The 19,182-nt window shown below is 42.3% G+C and overlaps 1 protein-coding gene across 1 annotated transcript in view; it reads right to left on the reverse strand.

The window, feature by feature from the left end:
* Positions 1 to 12,806, reverse strand: part of LOC129659312 (antigen WC1.1-like) — an 89,868-nt gene extending 77,062 nt beyond the window's left edge. Inside the window, exon 1 of the mRNA XM_055590900.1 lies at positions 12,734 to 12,806. Within this exon, the coding sequence (XP_055446875.1) occupies positions 12,734 to 12,806 (73 nt within the window). The remainder of the gene's footprint in view (positions 1 to 12,733) is intronic.
* Between the last annotated feature and the right edge of the window lie 6,376 nt (positions 12,807 to 19,182).

A 19,182-nucleotide genomic window follows, 5' to 3' on the forward strand; every position in this document is an offset into this window, starting at 1 on the left:
ATGGGGCAACTAAGCCTGTGTGCCACAACTACTGAGCCTGTGCTCTGGAGCCTGTGGGTTGCAACTACTGAAGCCCAAGTGCCCTAGAGCCCTCATTCCACAAAAAGAAAAGCCACTACAATGAGAAGCCCTAGCACCTCAACTAACAGTGGCTTTCACTCACTACAACTAAAGAAAGCCCACATGCAGCAATGAAGATCAAGTGCAGCCAAAAATAAATACACAAATAAATTTTTTAAAATATATCCTGAGTTTTCTCGGTGTGTATGCCCAGCAGTGGGATTGCTGGGTCGTATGGCAGTTCTATTTCCAGTTTTTTAAGGAATCTCCACACTGTTCTCCATAGTGGCTGTACTATATATATGGAATTTAGAAAGATGGTAACGACAACCCTGCATGTGAGACAGCAAAAGAGACACAGATGTATAGAACAGTCTTTTGGACTCTGTCAGGGTGGGGGATGATTTGGGAGAATGGCATTAAAACATGTATAATATCATATAAGAAATGAATTGCCAATCCAGGTTCGATGCAGGATACAGGAAGCTTGGGGCTGGTGCACTGGGATGACCCAGAGGGATGGTATGCGGAGGGAGGTGAGAGGGGGGTTCAGGATAGGGAACACATGTACACCCATGGCGGATGCATGTTAATGTATGGCAAAACCAATACAATATTGTAAAGTAAAATAATAATAATAGTAATAATAAAACAAAAAAAAACTGAAAAAAAATATATATCCTGAGACAAACAATAAGTGGAAACATACATAGCAACACTATGGAATGCAGCAAAACCAATTCTAAGAGGAAAATTTATATTGACAAATGCATACATTAAGAAAAAAAGAAAGATCTTAAATATACAACCTAACATTACACCTGGAGTAACAGATAATTTTGGCCTTGGGGTACAAAATGAAGCAGGGCAAAGGACAACAGTTTTGTCAAGACAACACGCTGGTCAAAACAAACACCCTTTCCCCAAAATACCAAGAGATAACTCTACATGTGGACATCACCAGATGGTCAATACCAAAATCAAATTGATTATGTTCTTTGCAGCTGATGATGGAGAGGCTCTAAACAGTCAGCAAAAGAAAGACCTGGAGCTGACTGTGACTCAGACCATCAGTTCCTTGTTGCAAAATCAGCCTCAAATTGAAAAAAGTAGAGAAAACCACTAGGCCGTTCAGGTACGACCTAAATCAAATCCTTTATGATTGTACAGGGCAAGTGAAAAATAAATTCAAGGGGCTAGATCTGGTAGACAGAGTGCCTGAAGAACTATCAACAGAAGTTTGTAACATTGTATAGGAGGCAGTGACAAAAATCATCCCAAAGAAAAAGAAATGCAAGAAGGCAAAGTGGTTATGTGAGGAAGCTTTACAAATAGCTGAGGAACAAAGAGAAGTAAAAAGCAAAGAAAAAAGGGAAAGATGTACCAAACCAAATGCAGAGTTCTAGAGAAGAGCAAGGAGAGTTAAGAACACCTTCTTAAATGAATAATGCAAAGACATTGAGGAAAACAATAGAATGGGAAAGATAGAGATCTCTTCAAGAAAATTAGAGATATCAAGTAAACATTTCATACAAGGATGGGCATGATAAAGTCAGAAATGATAAGGACCTACCAGAAGCAAAAGAGATTAAGAAGAGGCAGCAAGAAAACACAGAAGAACTATATAGAAAGGTCTTAATGACCTGGATAACCACAATAGTGTTCTCATTCACCTAGAGCCAGACATTCTGGAGTATGAAGTCAAGCGGGCTTTATGAAGCATTAGTACAAACAAAGCTAGTGGAGGTAATGGAATTCCTGTTGAGCTATGTAAAAATCCTAAAAGATGATTTTGTTAAAGTGCTGCACTCAATATGTCAGCAAGTTTGGAAAACTCAGCAGTGGCCACAGGACTGGAAAAGACCAGTTTTCATTTCAACCCCAAAGAAGGGCAGTAACAAAGAATGTTCAAACGACCATACAATTGCACTCATTTCACATGCTAGTAAGGTTATGCTCAAAATCCTTTAAGCTAGGCTTTAGCAGTACATGAAGCAAGAACTTTCAGATGTACAAGCTGGATTTAGAAAAGGCAGAGGAATCAGAGATCAAATTGTCAACATTCACTGAATCATAGAGAAAGCAAGGGAATTCCAGAAAAACATTTACCTCTGTTTCATTGACTACACTAAAGCCTTTGACCATAGATCACAACAAACTGTGGAACATTCTTAAAGAGATGGGAATACCAGACCACCTACGTGCCTCCTGAGAAATCTGTGTGCAGATCAAGAAGCAACAGTTAGAACTGGATATGGAACAATGGACTGGTTCAAAATTGGAAAAGGAGTTCAACAACGCTGTATATTGTCACCCTGCTTATTTAACTCATATGAAGAGTATATCATGCGAAATACAATACTGGATGAATTACAAGCTGGAATCAAGATTTCTGGGAGAAATATCAACAACCTCAGATATGCACATGATATCACTCTATCAGCAGAAAGTGAGGAAGAACTAAAGAGCCTCTTGATGAGAATGAAAGACAAGAGTGCTGGTTCAAAAGTCAACATTAAAAAAACTAAGATCATGGCATCCAGTCCCATCACTTCATGGCAAATAGAAGGGGGAAAAGTGGAAGCAGATTTTCTTTTCTTGGGCTCCAAAATCACTGCAGACAGTGACTGCAGCCATGACATTTAAAGATGCTTGCTCCTTGGAAGAAAAGCTATGAAAAACCTAAACAGCATACTAAAAAACAGAGACATCATGTTGTTAACAAAGGTCTGTATAGCCAAAGTTTTGGTTTTTCCAGTAGTCTCGTATGGATGTGAGCGATGGACCATATAGAAGGCTGAGTGCCAAAGAATTGATGCTTTCAAATTGTGGGGCTGGAGAAGACTCCTGAGAGTCCCTTGGACTGCAAGGAGATTAACCAGTAAACTCTAAAGGAAATCAACCTTGAATATTCACTGGAAAGACTGTTGCTGAAACTAAAGCTCCAATACTTTGGCCATCTGATGCACAGAGCCAACACATTGGAAAATACTCTGATGCTGGGAAAGATTGAAGCAAAAGGAGAAGGGGGTGGCAGAGAATGAGTTAGTTCAGTTCAGTTCAGTTCAATCACTCAGTCATGTCCATCTCTTTGTGACCCCATGAATCACAGCACGCCAGGCCCCCCTGGGACTGCAGCACGCCAGGCCTCCCTGTCCATCACCAACTCCTGGAGTCCACCCAAACCCATGTCCATTGAATCGGTGAAGCAATCCAACCATCTTATCCTCTGTTCCCCTTCTCCTCCTGCCCACAATCCTTCCCAGCATCTGAACATGAATTTGAACAAACTCCAGGAGATATTGGAGGACCAAGGAGACTGTTGTGTTGCCATCTATGGGGTCACAAAGTGTCAGACATGACTTGATGACTGAACAGCAACAACACTGCACTTGTAGAACTAGAAGAGAAGAAAAAAATAAACCAAAAACTAGCAGAGGGAAGACAAAAATAAAGATTAGGCAAGAAATAAATGAAACAGAGTAGAGGAAAATGATAGAAAAAATTGACAAAACTAAGAGTTAGTTCTTTGAAAAAATAAAGAAAAATGATAAACCTTCAGATAGACTAAGAAAGAAAATTAGAAGGCCCAAATAAATTTAGATAAGAGACAGGGGACATTAAAACTGATACTATAGAATATGAATCATGAGAGACTACTATAACAAATATATGCCAACAATTTGTATAACCTAGAAAAACAGCTCAGATGTTTTCATTGGTGAATTCTATCAAATATATAGACAAGAAATAGCACCTATTCTTTTTAAACTCTTCAAAAACTTGAAAAACTCCCAAAGTCCCAAAATCATTTCACATGGCCAGCATTAGCCTGATACTAATGCTGTGTAAGAGAACTACAAGAAAAGAAAATTACAAACCAATGTCCCTGATTAATACAAATGCCAAATTTCTCAACAAATTTAGCCAACTGAATTGAACAACACCTTTAAAAATTATATACTATGATCAAGTGAGATGGATACTTAGAATGGTTCAACATGCGTAAATCAATAAATGTCATATACCAACCACATTAATGGAATGAAAGATAAAAATCATTTGAGCATCTCACTAGATGCACAAAAGACATTTGACAAAATTCAACATTTGTAATTTTTAAACTCTCAAGTAATTAATATAGAAGGGACAATCCTCAACATAATATAAACTTTATATGAGAAACCCATAGTTAGCATCACACTCATTTTTTCTCTAAGATCAGGAACAACACAAGCATGTTTGCTGTTACCATTCTTAATCCACATAATACTGGAAATCCCAGCCAGAATGACTAAGCAAAAAGAAATAAAAGGCATCCAAATTGAGAAGGAAGAATAAAATTATCTCCATTGCAGATGATATGATATTATATATAGAAAACTCTAATGCTATTCCAAAAAAGGCACTGTTAGAACTAATAAATTTAATAAAGTCATAGGAGGCAAAATCAATCTACAGAAATCAGTTGCATTTCTACACAAGGGAACATTCAGTGGGAAGTGGGGGGGGTGCATATTCTCATTAAAATTGCACAAGAAATAATAAAATATTAAGAATAAATTTAACCATAAGATGAAAGAGCTATGCACTAAAAGTAATGACTTGAGAGAAATTGAAGAAGACACAAATAAAATGGAAAGCTATCCCATGTTCACAGATTGTAAGAATTAATCTTGTTAAAATATCCATACTCCATAGTCATCTATAGATTCAAAGCAATTCCAATAGTATTTTTCACAGAAACAGAAAAAATAATCCTAAGATTTGTGTCAAACCATAAAAGTTCCAAAAGCCAAAGCAGTCTTTGTGAAGAGAAGAGAAAATGAAAATAAAATTATAGGGGACTTCCCTGGTGGTCCAGTGGTTGAGAAGCCCCCTGCCAATGCGGGGTACATGGGTTCTGAGAGGGTAACAGGCAGGAAGGCTAGGGGCCCCTAATCAGAGAAATAAGCTGCAAATGTCGGATGTTTTTTATCTCTTTCTTAAGCAACAGAAGGAACAAACTGCAAGCGTCAGATTTCTTCCCTTCTCTATACAAAATTAAAAGGAGGTTTCTTTTAAAATTCTGTGTTGCCACTGATGACACCTGATTTCACCTGAGCTTAACGTTTCTCAAACCTTGAGCTAACCAATGTGTTATTCTTATGGAAATATTTTTAAGTTATGTTAATGAGCTAAGTATATACCTTAGATTCTGTTTTTCTTCAAATCAGTTCCCCTTAAGATTAAGAATGGACTTGACAAACTAGTATGTTTTACTCAACAAGCCAGTATGTTTTGCTCATGTAAATGTTCTCTTTAGCTTTGTTAATGAGACTATGTATTTGCTTGGAAACCTACCTTCCTTCAAAATTCATGTCAATTGTTTTATGGCCTGGGATGACTCATCTTGTGCCAGTGTTATCTTAAAATGCATGTTGTTGGTGAGGGGCCCGGTGCCATTCTCTGAGTTATGAGACATTTCCTTTCTCAACTAGCAGTCTGCTAGTTGGTATATAACTTCCTGCTAAAGACTAGCAGGGGGGCACTCTTTCTGCCCTCTTCTGAAATCCATGTCAGAAACTTTCTCTCTTTTTTATACTTTAATAAAACTATATTACACAAAAGCTCTGAGCAATCAAGCCTAGTCACTGGCCCCAGATTGAATTCCTCTCCTCCAGAGGCCAAGAATCCTGGCATCTTTCACAGCTCAGCAACAATCTCTCAGTTCAATCCCTGGTCCAGGAAGCTTCCACATGTGGGGAAACCACTAAGCCCATGCGCCACAACTACTGAGCCCGCGCTCTAGAACCCAAAAGCCACAACTACTGATGGCCACTTGCCTAGAGCCCATACTCTATGACCAGAGAAGCCACCTCAATGAGAAGCTTGTGAACCACAAGGAAAAGTAGCCCCCAGTCACCGCAACTGCAGAAAGCCCACGTGAAGCAATGAAGACCTAGTGAAGCAAAAAACAAACAAAAAATAAAGCTGGAGGGACTTCCCTGGCAGCTCAGTGATTAAGACTTTGCTTCCATTGCAGAGGGTGCGGGTTAAATTCCTTGTCAGGGAGCTAAGATCCCAAAAGCCTTGTGGCCAAAGGGAAAGAAAAAACAAAAAACAAAAAAAAAACAGAAGCAATATTCTAACAAATTCAATGAAGACTTTAAAAATGGTCCATATCAGGGAACTTCCCTGGTGGTCCAGTGGTTAAAAATCTACCTTCCCACCTGAAAAGATGTTCAATATCACTAATTATTAGAGAAATTCAAATCAAAACTACAATGAGGTATTACTTCACACCAGCCAGAATGGTTATCTTCAAAAAATCTGCAAATGATAAATGCTGGAGGGGGTGTAGAAAGAAGGGGACCCTCCTGCATTGTTAGTGGGAATGTAAGTAGGTCCAGCCACTATATAGAACAGTATGGAGGTTCCTTAAAAAGCTAAACATAGAGCTACCATATGACCCTGAAATCCCACTCCTGGGCATATATTCAGAGAAAAACATAATCCAAAAGGATAGAACTGTTTACAATAACCAAGACATGGAAGCAACCTAAATGTCCATTGACAGAGGAATTGATAAAGAAGATGTGGAACATATATACAATGGAATATTACTCAGCCATTTAAAAGAATGAAATAATGCCATTTGCAGCAATATGGATGGACCTAGAGATTGTCATACTTAGTGAAGGAAGTCAGACATAGAAGGAAAAATATTGTATGCCATCCTTCATATGTGGAATCTAAAAAGAAATGATACAAATGAACATACGAAACAGAAAGAGACTCACAGACTTAGAGAATGAACCTGTGGTTGCCGGGAGGAAGGATGGGGAAGGGATAGTTAGGAAATTTGGGACAGACATGTACACATTGCTGTACTTTAAATGGATATGCAAGGACCTACTCTACAGCACAGAGAACTCTGCTTAGTGTTATGTGGCACCCTGAATGGGAGGGGAGTTTAGGGGAGAAAGGGTACATGAATATGTATGGCTGAGTCTCTTCACTGTTTTCCTGAAACTACCACAACATTGTTAACTGGCTATACTCCAATACAAAATTACAAAATTAAAATTAAAAAAAGAATCTACCTTCCAATGCAGGGGATGCAAGTTCAAACCCTGGTTGGAGAACAAAGATCCCACATACCTCAGGGCAACTAAGCCCACACTCAAAGCCCCTGCCCTGCAACTAGAGAAGCCCAGGCTGTGACAGAGATCCTACATGCCACAACCAAGAGTTCATACTCAGTGGTAACTAAAGATCCTACATGCTGCAAAAAAAAAAAAAATAAAACAGCCCGTGTGCCCCAATAAGATTTGATGCTCAATGGACATGAGTTTGAGTGAACTCCAGGAGTTGGTGATGGACAGGGAGGCCTAGAGTGCTGCGATTCATGGGGTAGCAAAGAGACGGACACGACTGAGTGACTGAACTGAACTGAACTAATTAAAAATAAATATATCTTTAATAAATGGTCCACACCAAAAAAAAAAAAAAAGCTGGAGGTATCACACTTCCTGATTTCAAACTGCACTACATAGCTAGTAATCAAGTGTGTTGGTGATGGCATGAAAATAGACACATAGAGCTATTAAATGAGAATTGACAACCCAGAAATAAACCCATGCATGTACAGTCAATGAATGTTTGATAAGGGAACCAAAAATATTCAGTGAGGAAAAGATTTTCTTTTCAGTAAATGCTGTTAAGAAAACTGGTTGTTTACATGCAAAAGAAGGAAATTAGATCCCTATTTTAATACCACAGAAAAAAATATCTCAAAATAGATCAAATACATAAATCTATTTAAGACCTGAAATCATAAAACTCCTAGAAGAAAACATAGGGGAAAGGCTCCTGGCTGTGGATCTTGATAATGATTTCTTAGGTATGACACCTAGAGTATAAGCAACAAAATCAAAATAAACAGTGGGACCACATCAACATCAACCTAAAAATCTCCTGTAGAACGGAAGAAACAGTATACAAGATGAAAAGATAATCTATGGGGTGGAAAAAAATCACTTGCAAATCATATATTTCATGAGGAGTTAATATCCAAAATATGTAAGGAACCCATATGACTCAGTGTCAAATAATTTAAATTTAAATAATTTCAATTTTTAAGTGGGCAAAGGATATACACATTTTTCCAAAGAAGATATAGAAATGGTATCTGAAAAAGTGCTCAATATCACTAATCATCAGGAAAATGCAAATCACAATCACAATGAACTATTGCTTGACACCTCTTAAGAGTGGCTATTATCAAAAACACAAGAAACAGCAAGTATTGGCAAGGATGTAGAGAAGGAAAACTTGTAAGATGTTGTTGAGAATGTCAACTGGTATAGCCACTATAGAAAGCAGTATGGATGTTCCTCACAAAACTAAAAATGGAACTACTATGTTAGCCAGAAACCCCACTTCAGGTACATACCTAAAAAACGAAAGCATGATCTTGAAGACATGGTTGCACTCCCATATTTATTACACCATTATTCACAACAGCCAAGACATGGAAATAACCTAAGTGTTCAGTGACCATTAAAAGGATCAAGAAAATGTGATAAATAGAGATACACATATATCTATAGATAAAGATGTGGGTATAAGCATAGAAATTATACATATAGATACACACAGTGGAATAACTCTTTAGCTACAAAAATATAGGAAGATTTGCCTTTTGGAACAACGTGGATGGATCTTGAGGTCATTATGCTAAAGGAAATGTCAGATAAAGACAAGTACTCTATGATCTGACTTACACGTGTAATCTAAAAAAACCAAGTTTGATTGATCTGTACACACTACTATATTTAAAATTAATAACCAAAAAGGACATACCATATAGCACAGGGAACATGGCTCAATATCCTATAACAATCTAAATGGGAAAAAATTTGAAAAAGAATAGATACTTGTATGGATATAACTGAATCACTTTGCTATACACCTACAACTAGCACATCATTGTTAATCAACTATACTCCAATATAAAATTTTAAAAAAATTAAAAGCCAAACTCATAGAAAAAGATTAATTGGTGGTTTCCTGGGCAAGGGAATAGCATGGGGAAAGGGGGAAAATGGTCAGAAGGTACTTTAAGTTATAACATGACTGGTAATGAAATGTACATGTGACTGTAGTTAAAAATATGAGATTGTATACTTAAAACATTACCAAGAAAGTCAATCTTAAAAGTCTTGTCATGGGAATTCCCTAGCATTCCAGTGGTTAAGGACTGTGTACTTCCACTGCCAAGGACCCAGGTTCAAACCCTGATCAGCAAACTAAGGTCCACCAAGTTTATGTCTGTTAGCTGCTCAGTCTTGTCCAACTCTTTACAACCCCATGGACTGTAACCCACAAGGTTCCTCTGTCCATGGAATTCTCCAGATGAGAATACTGGAATGGTTTGCTGTGTCCTTCTCTGGGCGATCTTTCAGACCCAGAGATCAAACTCTCATCTCTTTGTCTCCTGTATTGGCAGGGGGGTTCTTTACCACTAGCACCACCTAGGAGGCCTATGTAATATATGTATATATATAATTGTTAGCATAAAAACAAATTGATTTATTTAAACTTGAACTGGAGAACTTTCTTAACAAGCTCTGAAAACAGAAGCCCCCAAAAGGGAAATTTTATGCATGACTAATATCAGAAACTTCCAAGAATCTAAAAACAAAGGGAAGATAAAATGAAAACAACAAACTGGGAGAAATAATTGCAGCTTATAATGGAAAAATTCAAAAGGGAAGAGGATTCTGGACCCAAACTGCTCAGGTTCAAATCTTACCTCCACTAATTACACTTTTCTCACCTTGGGCAAGTGATTAACTTTGCTTTGCCTCAATTTTCTGATCTATTTTTTGAGATAAAATATACAGTCAGGCTTGTAAGATTCTTGGGCACTCAACGGAGTTCATGTAAGTGAATGCGGTATAAGTACCTAGGTGTGCAGATAGCAACAGTTATAGTATTAAGAGCTCCAACATAAATATGGACAAAAATGACCAACATCTCAAGTTAAAAATGACAAATGTCCTGAGCAAGTAATTTAAAAATGAAGGACTATATTAGCTATTATAGACCAGTTCTGTTTAAAAAATGGCTGGGATATTAAAATTTGATAAACAGCCAATGTTGCTGAGGCTATGTGGAAACTAACATTCTCAGACATTTGTCTGATAACTAAACTTCAGTGCAAACATTTCTGTCTGGCACTATTTTAATTTCTGTGTATCAAAAGCCTTAAAAGTATTCACAGTCTTTTAAATAAAAGTGCAATTTCACTTATAGAATGTGATTAAGAGAAACAATCATAGGTGGTCCTTACATTTAAATGTAAGAAAGTTCAGAGCAACTTTCTTCATAACAGCAAAAACACTGAAAACAACCAAATGATCAACATGGCTAATTACTTGAGTATATTGCATTTAAAGGAGCTTCCTGGATAGCTCAGCTGGTACAGAATCTGCCTGCAATTCAGGAGACCCCAGTTTGATTCCTGGGTCTGGAAGATACCCTGGAAAAGGGATAGGCTACCTGCTCCAGTTTTCTTGTGCTTCCCTGTTGACTCAGATGGTAAAGAATCCGCCTACAATGCAGGAGAACTGGGCTCAATCCCTGGGTTGGGAAGATCGCCTGGAGGAGGGCATGGCAACCCACTCCAGTATTCTTGCCTGGAGAATCGCCACGGACAGAGGAGTCTGGCAGGTTACAGTCCATGGGGTCGCAAAGAGTCGGACATAACTAAGCAACTAAGCACAGCACAGCATTTAAGACATATGATGAAATAATTGAAGGCAATTAAAATTTTCCATATCATCACTATAATATGCTACAATAAAATGCTTTAATATGTACAAGAAATGTAGGAAGATATAGGAATAAATCCAAAATATATTGTAAGTTTTAAAAAACACAGGTTACAAAGTCATACATACTGAATTATACATAGTCTTGGAAGATCTAAGTTTTTGTGCCTAAAGGCATCAACTGTGTTTGAAGGGATCATTTTTCAGCAATATCCAGCATGGATTTCATGGTGGAGACTCCTGTAATGTATGCCCAGCTCAGAAATCATCAAATGCTCACAAAGCTTGGGACTATTGTGTTACAAGGAGCAAGTCCACTGTTGTATGAGGTACAAGAATAACTTTTTAGTAGGTTGACACTGAGCAGTGTTGTTTCAGGGAAATTAAAAACAGTGCTTGCTTTGGTGAAACCCTCTTGCTTCTTAAGTAATTACTAAGCAAACTTCCTACAGTTTTCCTAGTAAGGTCAGGGAACACATGCTGTCTTCCCACCACCAGGGGATCAAAACCCACCTCTGCCCTCCAAAGCCTTCAAGAGGAGACTCTTCAGCATCTGCCCAGCACTACAGGAGCAGATACGAGGAGGGAGGGGGATTCCCAAAGAGAACTATGGACTGGAGGCTGAGGTCTAGGGGACCACAGGGAGCTCTGAGAGGAGACAGGGCTGCACTCTCAGCCAGACCAGCACCCACATCTGAGACAGCCACCTCCTCCAGGCTGGAGACCAGATTCTCCACAGCCCCAGCCCCGATGCCCTCTGTCCTCTCACTCAGGGGAAACCAGCTCCAGGGAAGGACAGGAGAGGGCACAAAGAGAAACAATGTGCCCTATGGAGTCACAGCAGATCCTGGGAGGGGAAAGGACCATCCCAGGACCCCAGCACATCAGAAAACAGGTCATGGGGAGCAGGACAGGGACTCGGGAACTTATACATTTGGGGCTGCACATCAACTGATCTCTATATACAAGAGGTCCCCTCTCCTGGCTGCCAGCTTCTCTGCTTCACAATGAACACCTGGTGGGAACAGGCGAGGCCAGCAGGCAGAGCCTACACAGAGCCCAGTGCTGCACAGACACAGCAACAAGCAGAAGGGAGCCCGGGGAATGGGGGAGAGGAGCCAGAGAGAGTCAGGCATGTGCACTATTATCCCTGATCTGGTTACATGCAGCGGCCATGACACCCAGCCCTGTGGGCACCCTGCATGCTTCACAGGCTCAGTCCCTGCTCAGCAGCCCCATTCCTCTCACACAGATGGGCTCCACACACTCTCACATACTCCTCACACACACACTCTCACACACCCTCACACACTCCTGACACACCCTCACACACATACCCTCACACATTCATCCTTCAGCCTCACACACACAAAAATGGACACACACAAACTGCACACACACACACACTCCTTACCCTCACATACACACAGCAGACACACACAAGCACAAAGCCTACAGGAGCATAGACACAAGAAATGCAGGGACCCAGGGGCAGTGCTCACACACCAGGCACATGGAGCATGTGGGAATAGCCCAGAGTCCCAAATGAGGTCAGTCACTGGAACGTCCACACACTGGGAGCCACTGGGACTCTTAGAAGCTCCCTGAGAACAAGGGAGATAGTGGAGGTGACTCAGGCTGACCCAGCTCGGTCCAGACCAAACCTCACTGCTCTGTAAAATCTGCTGCTATGATCAGTGGACCCCCCACAGGAAAGGGACCAGTATTCACAGTCAGCGTGGCTCCTTTTTGGTCAAAAACACTGAGGCTTGGCTCCAGAACTCCAGACACCTTTCTCTTCACCAAGGCATCTACTCCCCTGCTGTGAACCAGGACAGAGGGGAAGCTCTTACCTTGACCACCCACCACGGTGCCGAGGACGAGGACACAGAGTCCCCGCAGGGAGAGGTGTCTGCCCAGAGCCATCCTGACCCCACGTCCTAAAGGTCACAGTCCCAGCTGCAGGATCAGCCTGTGAGGAGTGTCAGGGTACCAACCAGGGTATATATATAGACCACCCCTTACAACCTCCCTCCTGAGAGCCAATAGCGACACCTCTCACCATTTCAGGCACTATCGGAGGCTGCATCTGCCCCTTTCTGAACACCAATGAGCTTCTGAATCTTCAACATCTCCTTATATGAGCAACACGGTCCTTTGACCTCCTGCTTCCGTGGTCCCATTACCTGAACTGGAGTAGAAAAGCTGCATCAAGAGGCATGAGTGGTTTTCTCTCCCCCATCACACTGGATGATCAGTGTAGACTGTGAGGTCTCACAGGGTCAGGATCTAGTATCAGTTGGCCCATAGAATATCTCTGGTGGAATCAAGCATTGATCTTCCCCAGCATGAGCTCAGGGTAAAAGCAGAGAACTACAAGAAGTCTTGAAATATAAGAATATTTATCAAGTTAGCAGAAAATGAAGACCAGGAGCACAAGTATTCACAAGTGACCATGGAGAGGGTAAGGTGGGAAACAACAGGTTGAGGGGATGAGATTGCTGGTCTTTCGCCCATTCTCAGAATGATCTGAGACTGGGGCCTGGAGCACAGAGGGGACATAATAACATGGGGTTTTGAAGGTTTTGACAGAACCTTCCCTGGTGGCTTAGATGGTAAAGAATCTGCCTGATATTCAGGAGACCCAGGTTCAATCCCTGGGTTGGGAAAATCCCCTGAAGAAGAAAATCACAACCCACTCCAGTATTATTGCCTGGAGAATCCCATAGACAGAGGAGCCTGGTGGGTTACAGTCCATGGGGTTGCAAAGAGTCAGACACGACTGAGTGACTAATACTTTTTGACTGAACCTAACATTTCCCATTAGGGATCTTTCTTAGCCTCTAAGACCACTCTGTCCAGCAGGCCCATGTCACCTGGGCTACATTCCTCTTCTTCAGAGTGAGAGGGGATGTGGTCTTCTGTATTTACAGACCCAACCCCTCTTCTCTTTGCAGCCACCCAGGGGCAGCAGTCCTACCCCGAGAGCCACCTGCTGATGTACTTGCACCATGTTTCTTCCTGCAAAACACAGGCTCAGTGCAGAGATTAGAATGTGTGCAGAAGAACTCCAGTTAGACTCGGTCCAGAGAGGCCCCACCCTGTATGCTGCGCTGCCCAAGACATTGCTCTGGATGCTCCCAGCCAGCCTCTCACCAGGGAGAGGGGTTCCTGAGGGGGCACTCACACCCTGGGGGTTCCCTGCCATCTCCCTTCAGACCAATCTGTGTTCTCAGAACCAGGAATTCCTGCCCAAATGGAGTCCAGGCTGCTTCAAGAACCATTAGCCTCTTCCCTACATGTTTACCCCAGAAGGGAGAACAGGTGAGCAACCTTGGTCCAAAGGGTGACCGAGGGTGCAGTGTTTGCTGTGGAGGTGGGGGTGCAGTTCAGACCAGTGCTCCTTATATTGTGGTCACTCTAGGCAGCACCAGTAAGATCTGGAAGCTTCTTAGAAATGAAAGTTCTCAGGCCACACCCAGGCCTTGCAGATAACCTCTGTGTGTCACAGTCCCTCCGGGTTGTTCTTCTGCACATCGAGGTTCGAAGATGCAGGTTCAGAGGGAGCACAGACACACAGACTGGGCGCAGTGCCTGCTCACAGGCCAGGCCCCTGGCTGTGGGGGAGGAGAGCGGATGGAGGGGAGGACAGGCCTCAGGCTGACTCTCCCCCGCAAGGCCACGATCTAACCCCGGCACATTCCAGGCTCAGGTTTCTCTGAGGGGACAGTTTGAAGATGCTCTGGTCACATTCATGTCATTTCAGCCCATCTGACACTTACGGTTCCCAGGGTGAGTTTTTAAAATGTCATTCATTTTTAAAATTTCAATTGCTTCATGAAGAGTTGCAATCAGTAGACATTTCATATGCTATTGAGAATAGGACATATTAACAGTTAGCTTCCTTAATGGTGATAATTGATCAATCATTATCAGAAAGGACAAGAAGAAATGAATAACGATATGAAGGAAGAAAAATTTCATAGCCTCATTTGTATGTAATTAGAAAGGAAATGCCAAAAAATGTTCAAACTATTGCACAATTGCACTCATCTCACACGCTAGTAAAGTAATGCTCAAAATTCTCCAAACCAGGCTTCAGCAATATGTGAACCGTGAACTTCCTGATGTTCAAGCTGGTTTTAGAAAAGGCAGAGGAACCAGAGATCAAATTGCCAACATCCGCTGGATCATGGAAAAAGCAAGAGATTTCCAGAAAAACATCTATTTCTGCCTTATTGATTATGCCAAAGCCTTGGACTGTGTGGATCACAATAAACTGTGGAAAATTCTGAAAGAAATTGGAATACCAGACCACCTGATCTGCCTCTTGAGAAATTTGTATGCAGGTCAGGAAGCAACAGTTAGAACTGGACATGGAACAACACACTGGTTCCAAATAGGAAAAGGAGTACATCAAGGCTGTATATTGTCACCCTGTTTATTTAACTTATATGCAGACTACATCACGAGAAACGCTGGGCTAGAAGAAGCATAAGCTGGAATCAAGATTGCTGGGAGAAATATCAATCACCTCAGATATGCAGATGACACCACCCTTATGGCAGAAAGTGAAGAGGAAATAAAAAGCCTCTTATGAAAGTGAAAGTGAAGAGTGCAAAAGTTGGCTTAATGCTCAACATTCAGAAAATGAAGATCATGGCATCCGGTCCCACCACTTCATGGGAAATAGATGGGGAAACAGTGGAAACAGTGTCAGACTTTATTTTTTTGGACTCCAAAATCACTGCAGATGGTGACTGCAGCCATGAAATTAAAAGATGCTTACTCCTTGGAAGGAAAGTTATGACCAACCTAGATAGCATATTCAAAAGCAGAGACATTACTTTGCCAACAGAGGTTCGTCTAGTCAAGGCTATGCTTTTTCCTGTGGTCATGTATGGATGTGAGAGTTGGACTGTGAAGAAGGCTGAGCGCTGAAGAATTGATGCTTTTGAACTGTGATGTTGGAGAAGACTCTTGAGAGTCCCTTGGACTGCAAGGAGATCCAACCAGTCCATTCTAAAGGAGATCAGCCCTGGGATTTCTTTGGAAGGAATGATGCTAAAGCTGCAACTCCAGTACTTTGGCCACCTCATGTGAAGAGTTGACTCATTGGAAAAGACTCTGATGCTGGGACGGATTGGGGGCAAGAGGAGAAGGGGACAACAGAGGATGAGATGGCTGGATGGCATCACTGACTTGATGGACATGAGTCTGAGTGAAATCCGGGAGTTGGTGATCGACAGGGAGGCCGGGCGTGCTGTGATTCATGGGGTCTCAAAGAGTAGGACACGACTGAGCGACTGATCTGATCTGATCTGATCTGAATGTTACCATAAAGTTTTTTTCACATTCATTTTGTCCATATTTCAGATTATTTACTTGTAACTGATACTCTGAACAGGAATTATTATGTTTAAAGAATGGAAATTCATTATTTTTCAAATGACAAATATATTGCATTTTTTACCATATTGTCATCAAGCACCAAAAAGTCTATCTATTCTCCTCTAAATCGCTCAAACTTCTTGAAAAGAAAAAGGAAAAATAAGCCTCTTTCTTTCACTCAACTACAGGTCCAGGTTACTGTCTCTCCCAGGGAGTTTTCCAGGCAGAAGCAACGTCTGTGCTGATGGCTTCCCCCATTCTGTAAGCACCCTCCTTCCCAGGGCTCACTTCCTGCCTGTGAGTCAAGTAGACATGGAATCTTTACATAGTCCATGGTGGTTCTAGCTTCTGAGTTCCAGATACTTACATGATTAATTTTTACAATGAATGTCCAAGGTCAGTTTGTAACCCACTCATTGTATCACTGCACTTGTCCAGCCTTTGAAGGTTTCCGCTTCTACATGGCTGCTACTGGTCTGATAGTATAGGGCTCCAGTGTTCTTGCCTGGAGAATCCCATGGGCGGAGGAGCCTGGCAGGCTGCAGTCCATGGGGTGGCAAAGAGTCGGATATGACTGAGCGACTTCACTTTCACTTTTCACTTTCATGCATTGGAGAAGGAAATGGCAACCCACTCCAGTGCTCTTGCCTGGAGAATCCCAGGGACGGGGGAGCCTGGTGGGCTGCCGTCTATGGGGTCGCACAGAGTCGGACAGGACTGAAGCAACTTAGCAGCAACAGCAGCTGTTTTGCAAGTGTGTAGTTTACAGGATCACCACACGATGGCAGATCTGGGAATGTCAAATTCCTGGAAGCTGGGAGTCAAAATTGAAGCGCTTGGTGTTTTATTTAAGGGTCACAATTAACATTATTTTCCTATTAAAATATCTATAAGGGCCTATTGATGAAGACATCAGTTTCATTGTTTAAACTATAAATAAATTAATTAGCATAGAACTATAGACACCAAGAGAAATACTGCCTGCAGTCAGCAGTGACCCCACCTCCTCTGTTCTGCATTTAAGAGGAAAGGTGGGAGCAAGAATAGAAGCCCAGGTGGGTTGATGGGACAGATCCAAGGAGAAGGGGCTGATGTCCATTGTGGCCATTGCTGCCTTGTTTTGTCTCCACTGATCAGAGAAGTGCCAGATGCTCCCCAAAGTGTAGCAATGGGATGAGTAGAGACTGAGAAGGGCCTAGGGGAAACACAATAGAGCTCCCACCTCAAAACTCAAGGTCACCAACACACTGCCCCCATTCCTCATGCCCTCTCAGGCTCAGAGTTCCCATGGTGCAGCCCTGTGGCCCACACAAGCCCACCCTGAGGTCCCCTCACCCTGACTCTCTTCATTTGCACACAGATGTGGGAAGGACACATTTGTGACATACACGCCCCAGAGGCCCCACCAACACTTCACACCCTCCCCCTCCCACACCTGAAGGTCTTAGTGGGGCCAACACGAGGGCAGCTGTGGGCCAGTCCACAGCCCTGTAACATCCACACCGGAAGGATCCCTCATCCCGGTCAGCAGACATAGCTTCTCTGTCCTGCCATGCCCATCCTTCCTCCTTGAGATTCGGGAGAAAAGACAAATGAGCATATGCTTTTCTCCCTCTATTTAAATGTGCTAATATTAACCCACTAATTGTAAAAGAATTATGTACTTCTTATCTGTTCCTCCCACTCCCAGGTCCCATGATAGAGCCCTATCTCCTTCTATATCGGGATCCTTAACACATTAATGAAAATAACTGGCTGTAAATATCAGAGCCAGAATGTAAACTCAGGTGCCAGAGTAGGACCAGGAAATGCTCATTTAGATTTATGCTCTACTCCCTCTGGGCCCAGAGTCATCATTCCTTACTCAGTTATGGGCTCCACAGCATCACCAGAAACCACGGGACAGACACCTAGAACACAGGACGTGCTTCCTGGAGTCCAGTATCCCTCCCACTGGATGACACACGGATGCGTTTAGTAAAACAGGCACACACAGTCTCATCTTGGGATGGAGATCTCATAGGTAAGACACTGCTAGGGGCTCCTGTTACAGGGAGGAGTGGGCTGGAAAGGAGGGGCTAATTTGGGGCTGGCAGGCTGCCCCACAGCACCCTCTACCCCAGAACTGGGAATGCAGGTCAGCATGGACCAACTCACTCTCAGACAAAGGCACATCTTCTCTGACACATAAGGAAATCTCAGTGTCCAATCTCATCAAAGATTTGAAGGAGGAAAGCTTTAGGGAGGACATTAACCCAGCTGTGTCCACAGTGAACTTGAGAGAGTGCAGTGCAGGGGTCAGGAGAACAGGCTCGGGAGTCAGTCTGCCCTGTCCTGACTCAGAGCTCAGCCACATACCATGTGTGTGACCTTGAACAGGGTTCTTACACTCTTTACGTAGTGGCTTGGTCTGTAAAACGAAGCTTTGATTGGGCCTTAAATAACAGTTTTGGTGAAGATACGTGAGTTGGCATTAGTAAGCAATAGTTGCTATGGGCTTTGCAGGTGGCACTAGTGGTAAGGAACCCACCTGGCAATGCAGGTGACTCAGTTTTGATCCCTGAGTCAGAAATGCCATTTCCCTCTAGATCCCCTATAGTAGGAAATGGCAGCCCACTCCAGTATTCTTGCCTGAAAAATTCCATGGACAGAGGAGTCTTGGGGGCTACAGCCCCTGGAGTGGGACACAGTTGGGCACACACAGACACGTTATAACTGCTAGCTAACAGTAGTATGTGGTAGCAGCGATAGAGAAGCAGTGTTATGGTGTTGCTCTCCATCCCATCCTGGGAATCCCAGGACTTTAGAAGAGGAATTCAATTCTGTTACCTGAAGCCTTGACTGGAGCTGTCAGAACCCAACCAGGAACCACATGCTGTGATGGTCATTGGTGCCAGTCAGAGTTATGAGT

Source organism: Bubalus kerabau, chromosome 1 (assembly GCF_029407905.1).
Source record: "Bubalus kerabau isolate K-KA32 ecotype Philippines breed swamp buffalo chromosome 1, PCC_UOA_SB_1v2, whole genome shotgun sequence".
Classification (NCBI taxonomy): domain Eukaryota; kingdom Metazoa; phylum Chordata; class Mammalia; order Artiodactyla; family Bovidae; genus Bubalus; species Bubalus kerabau.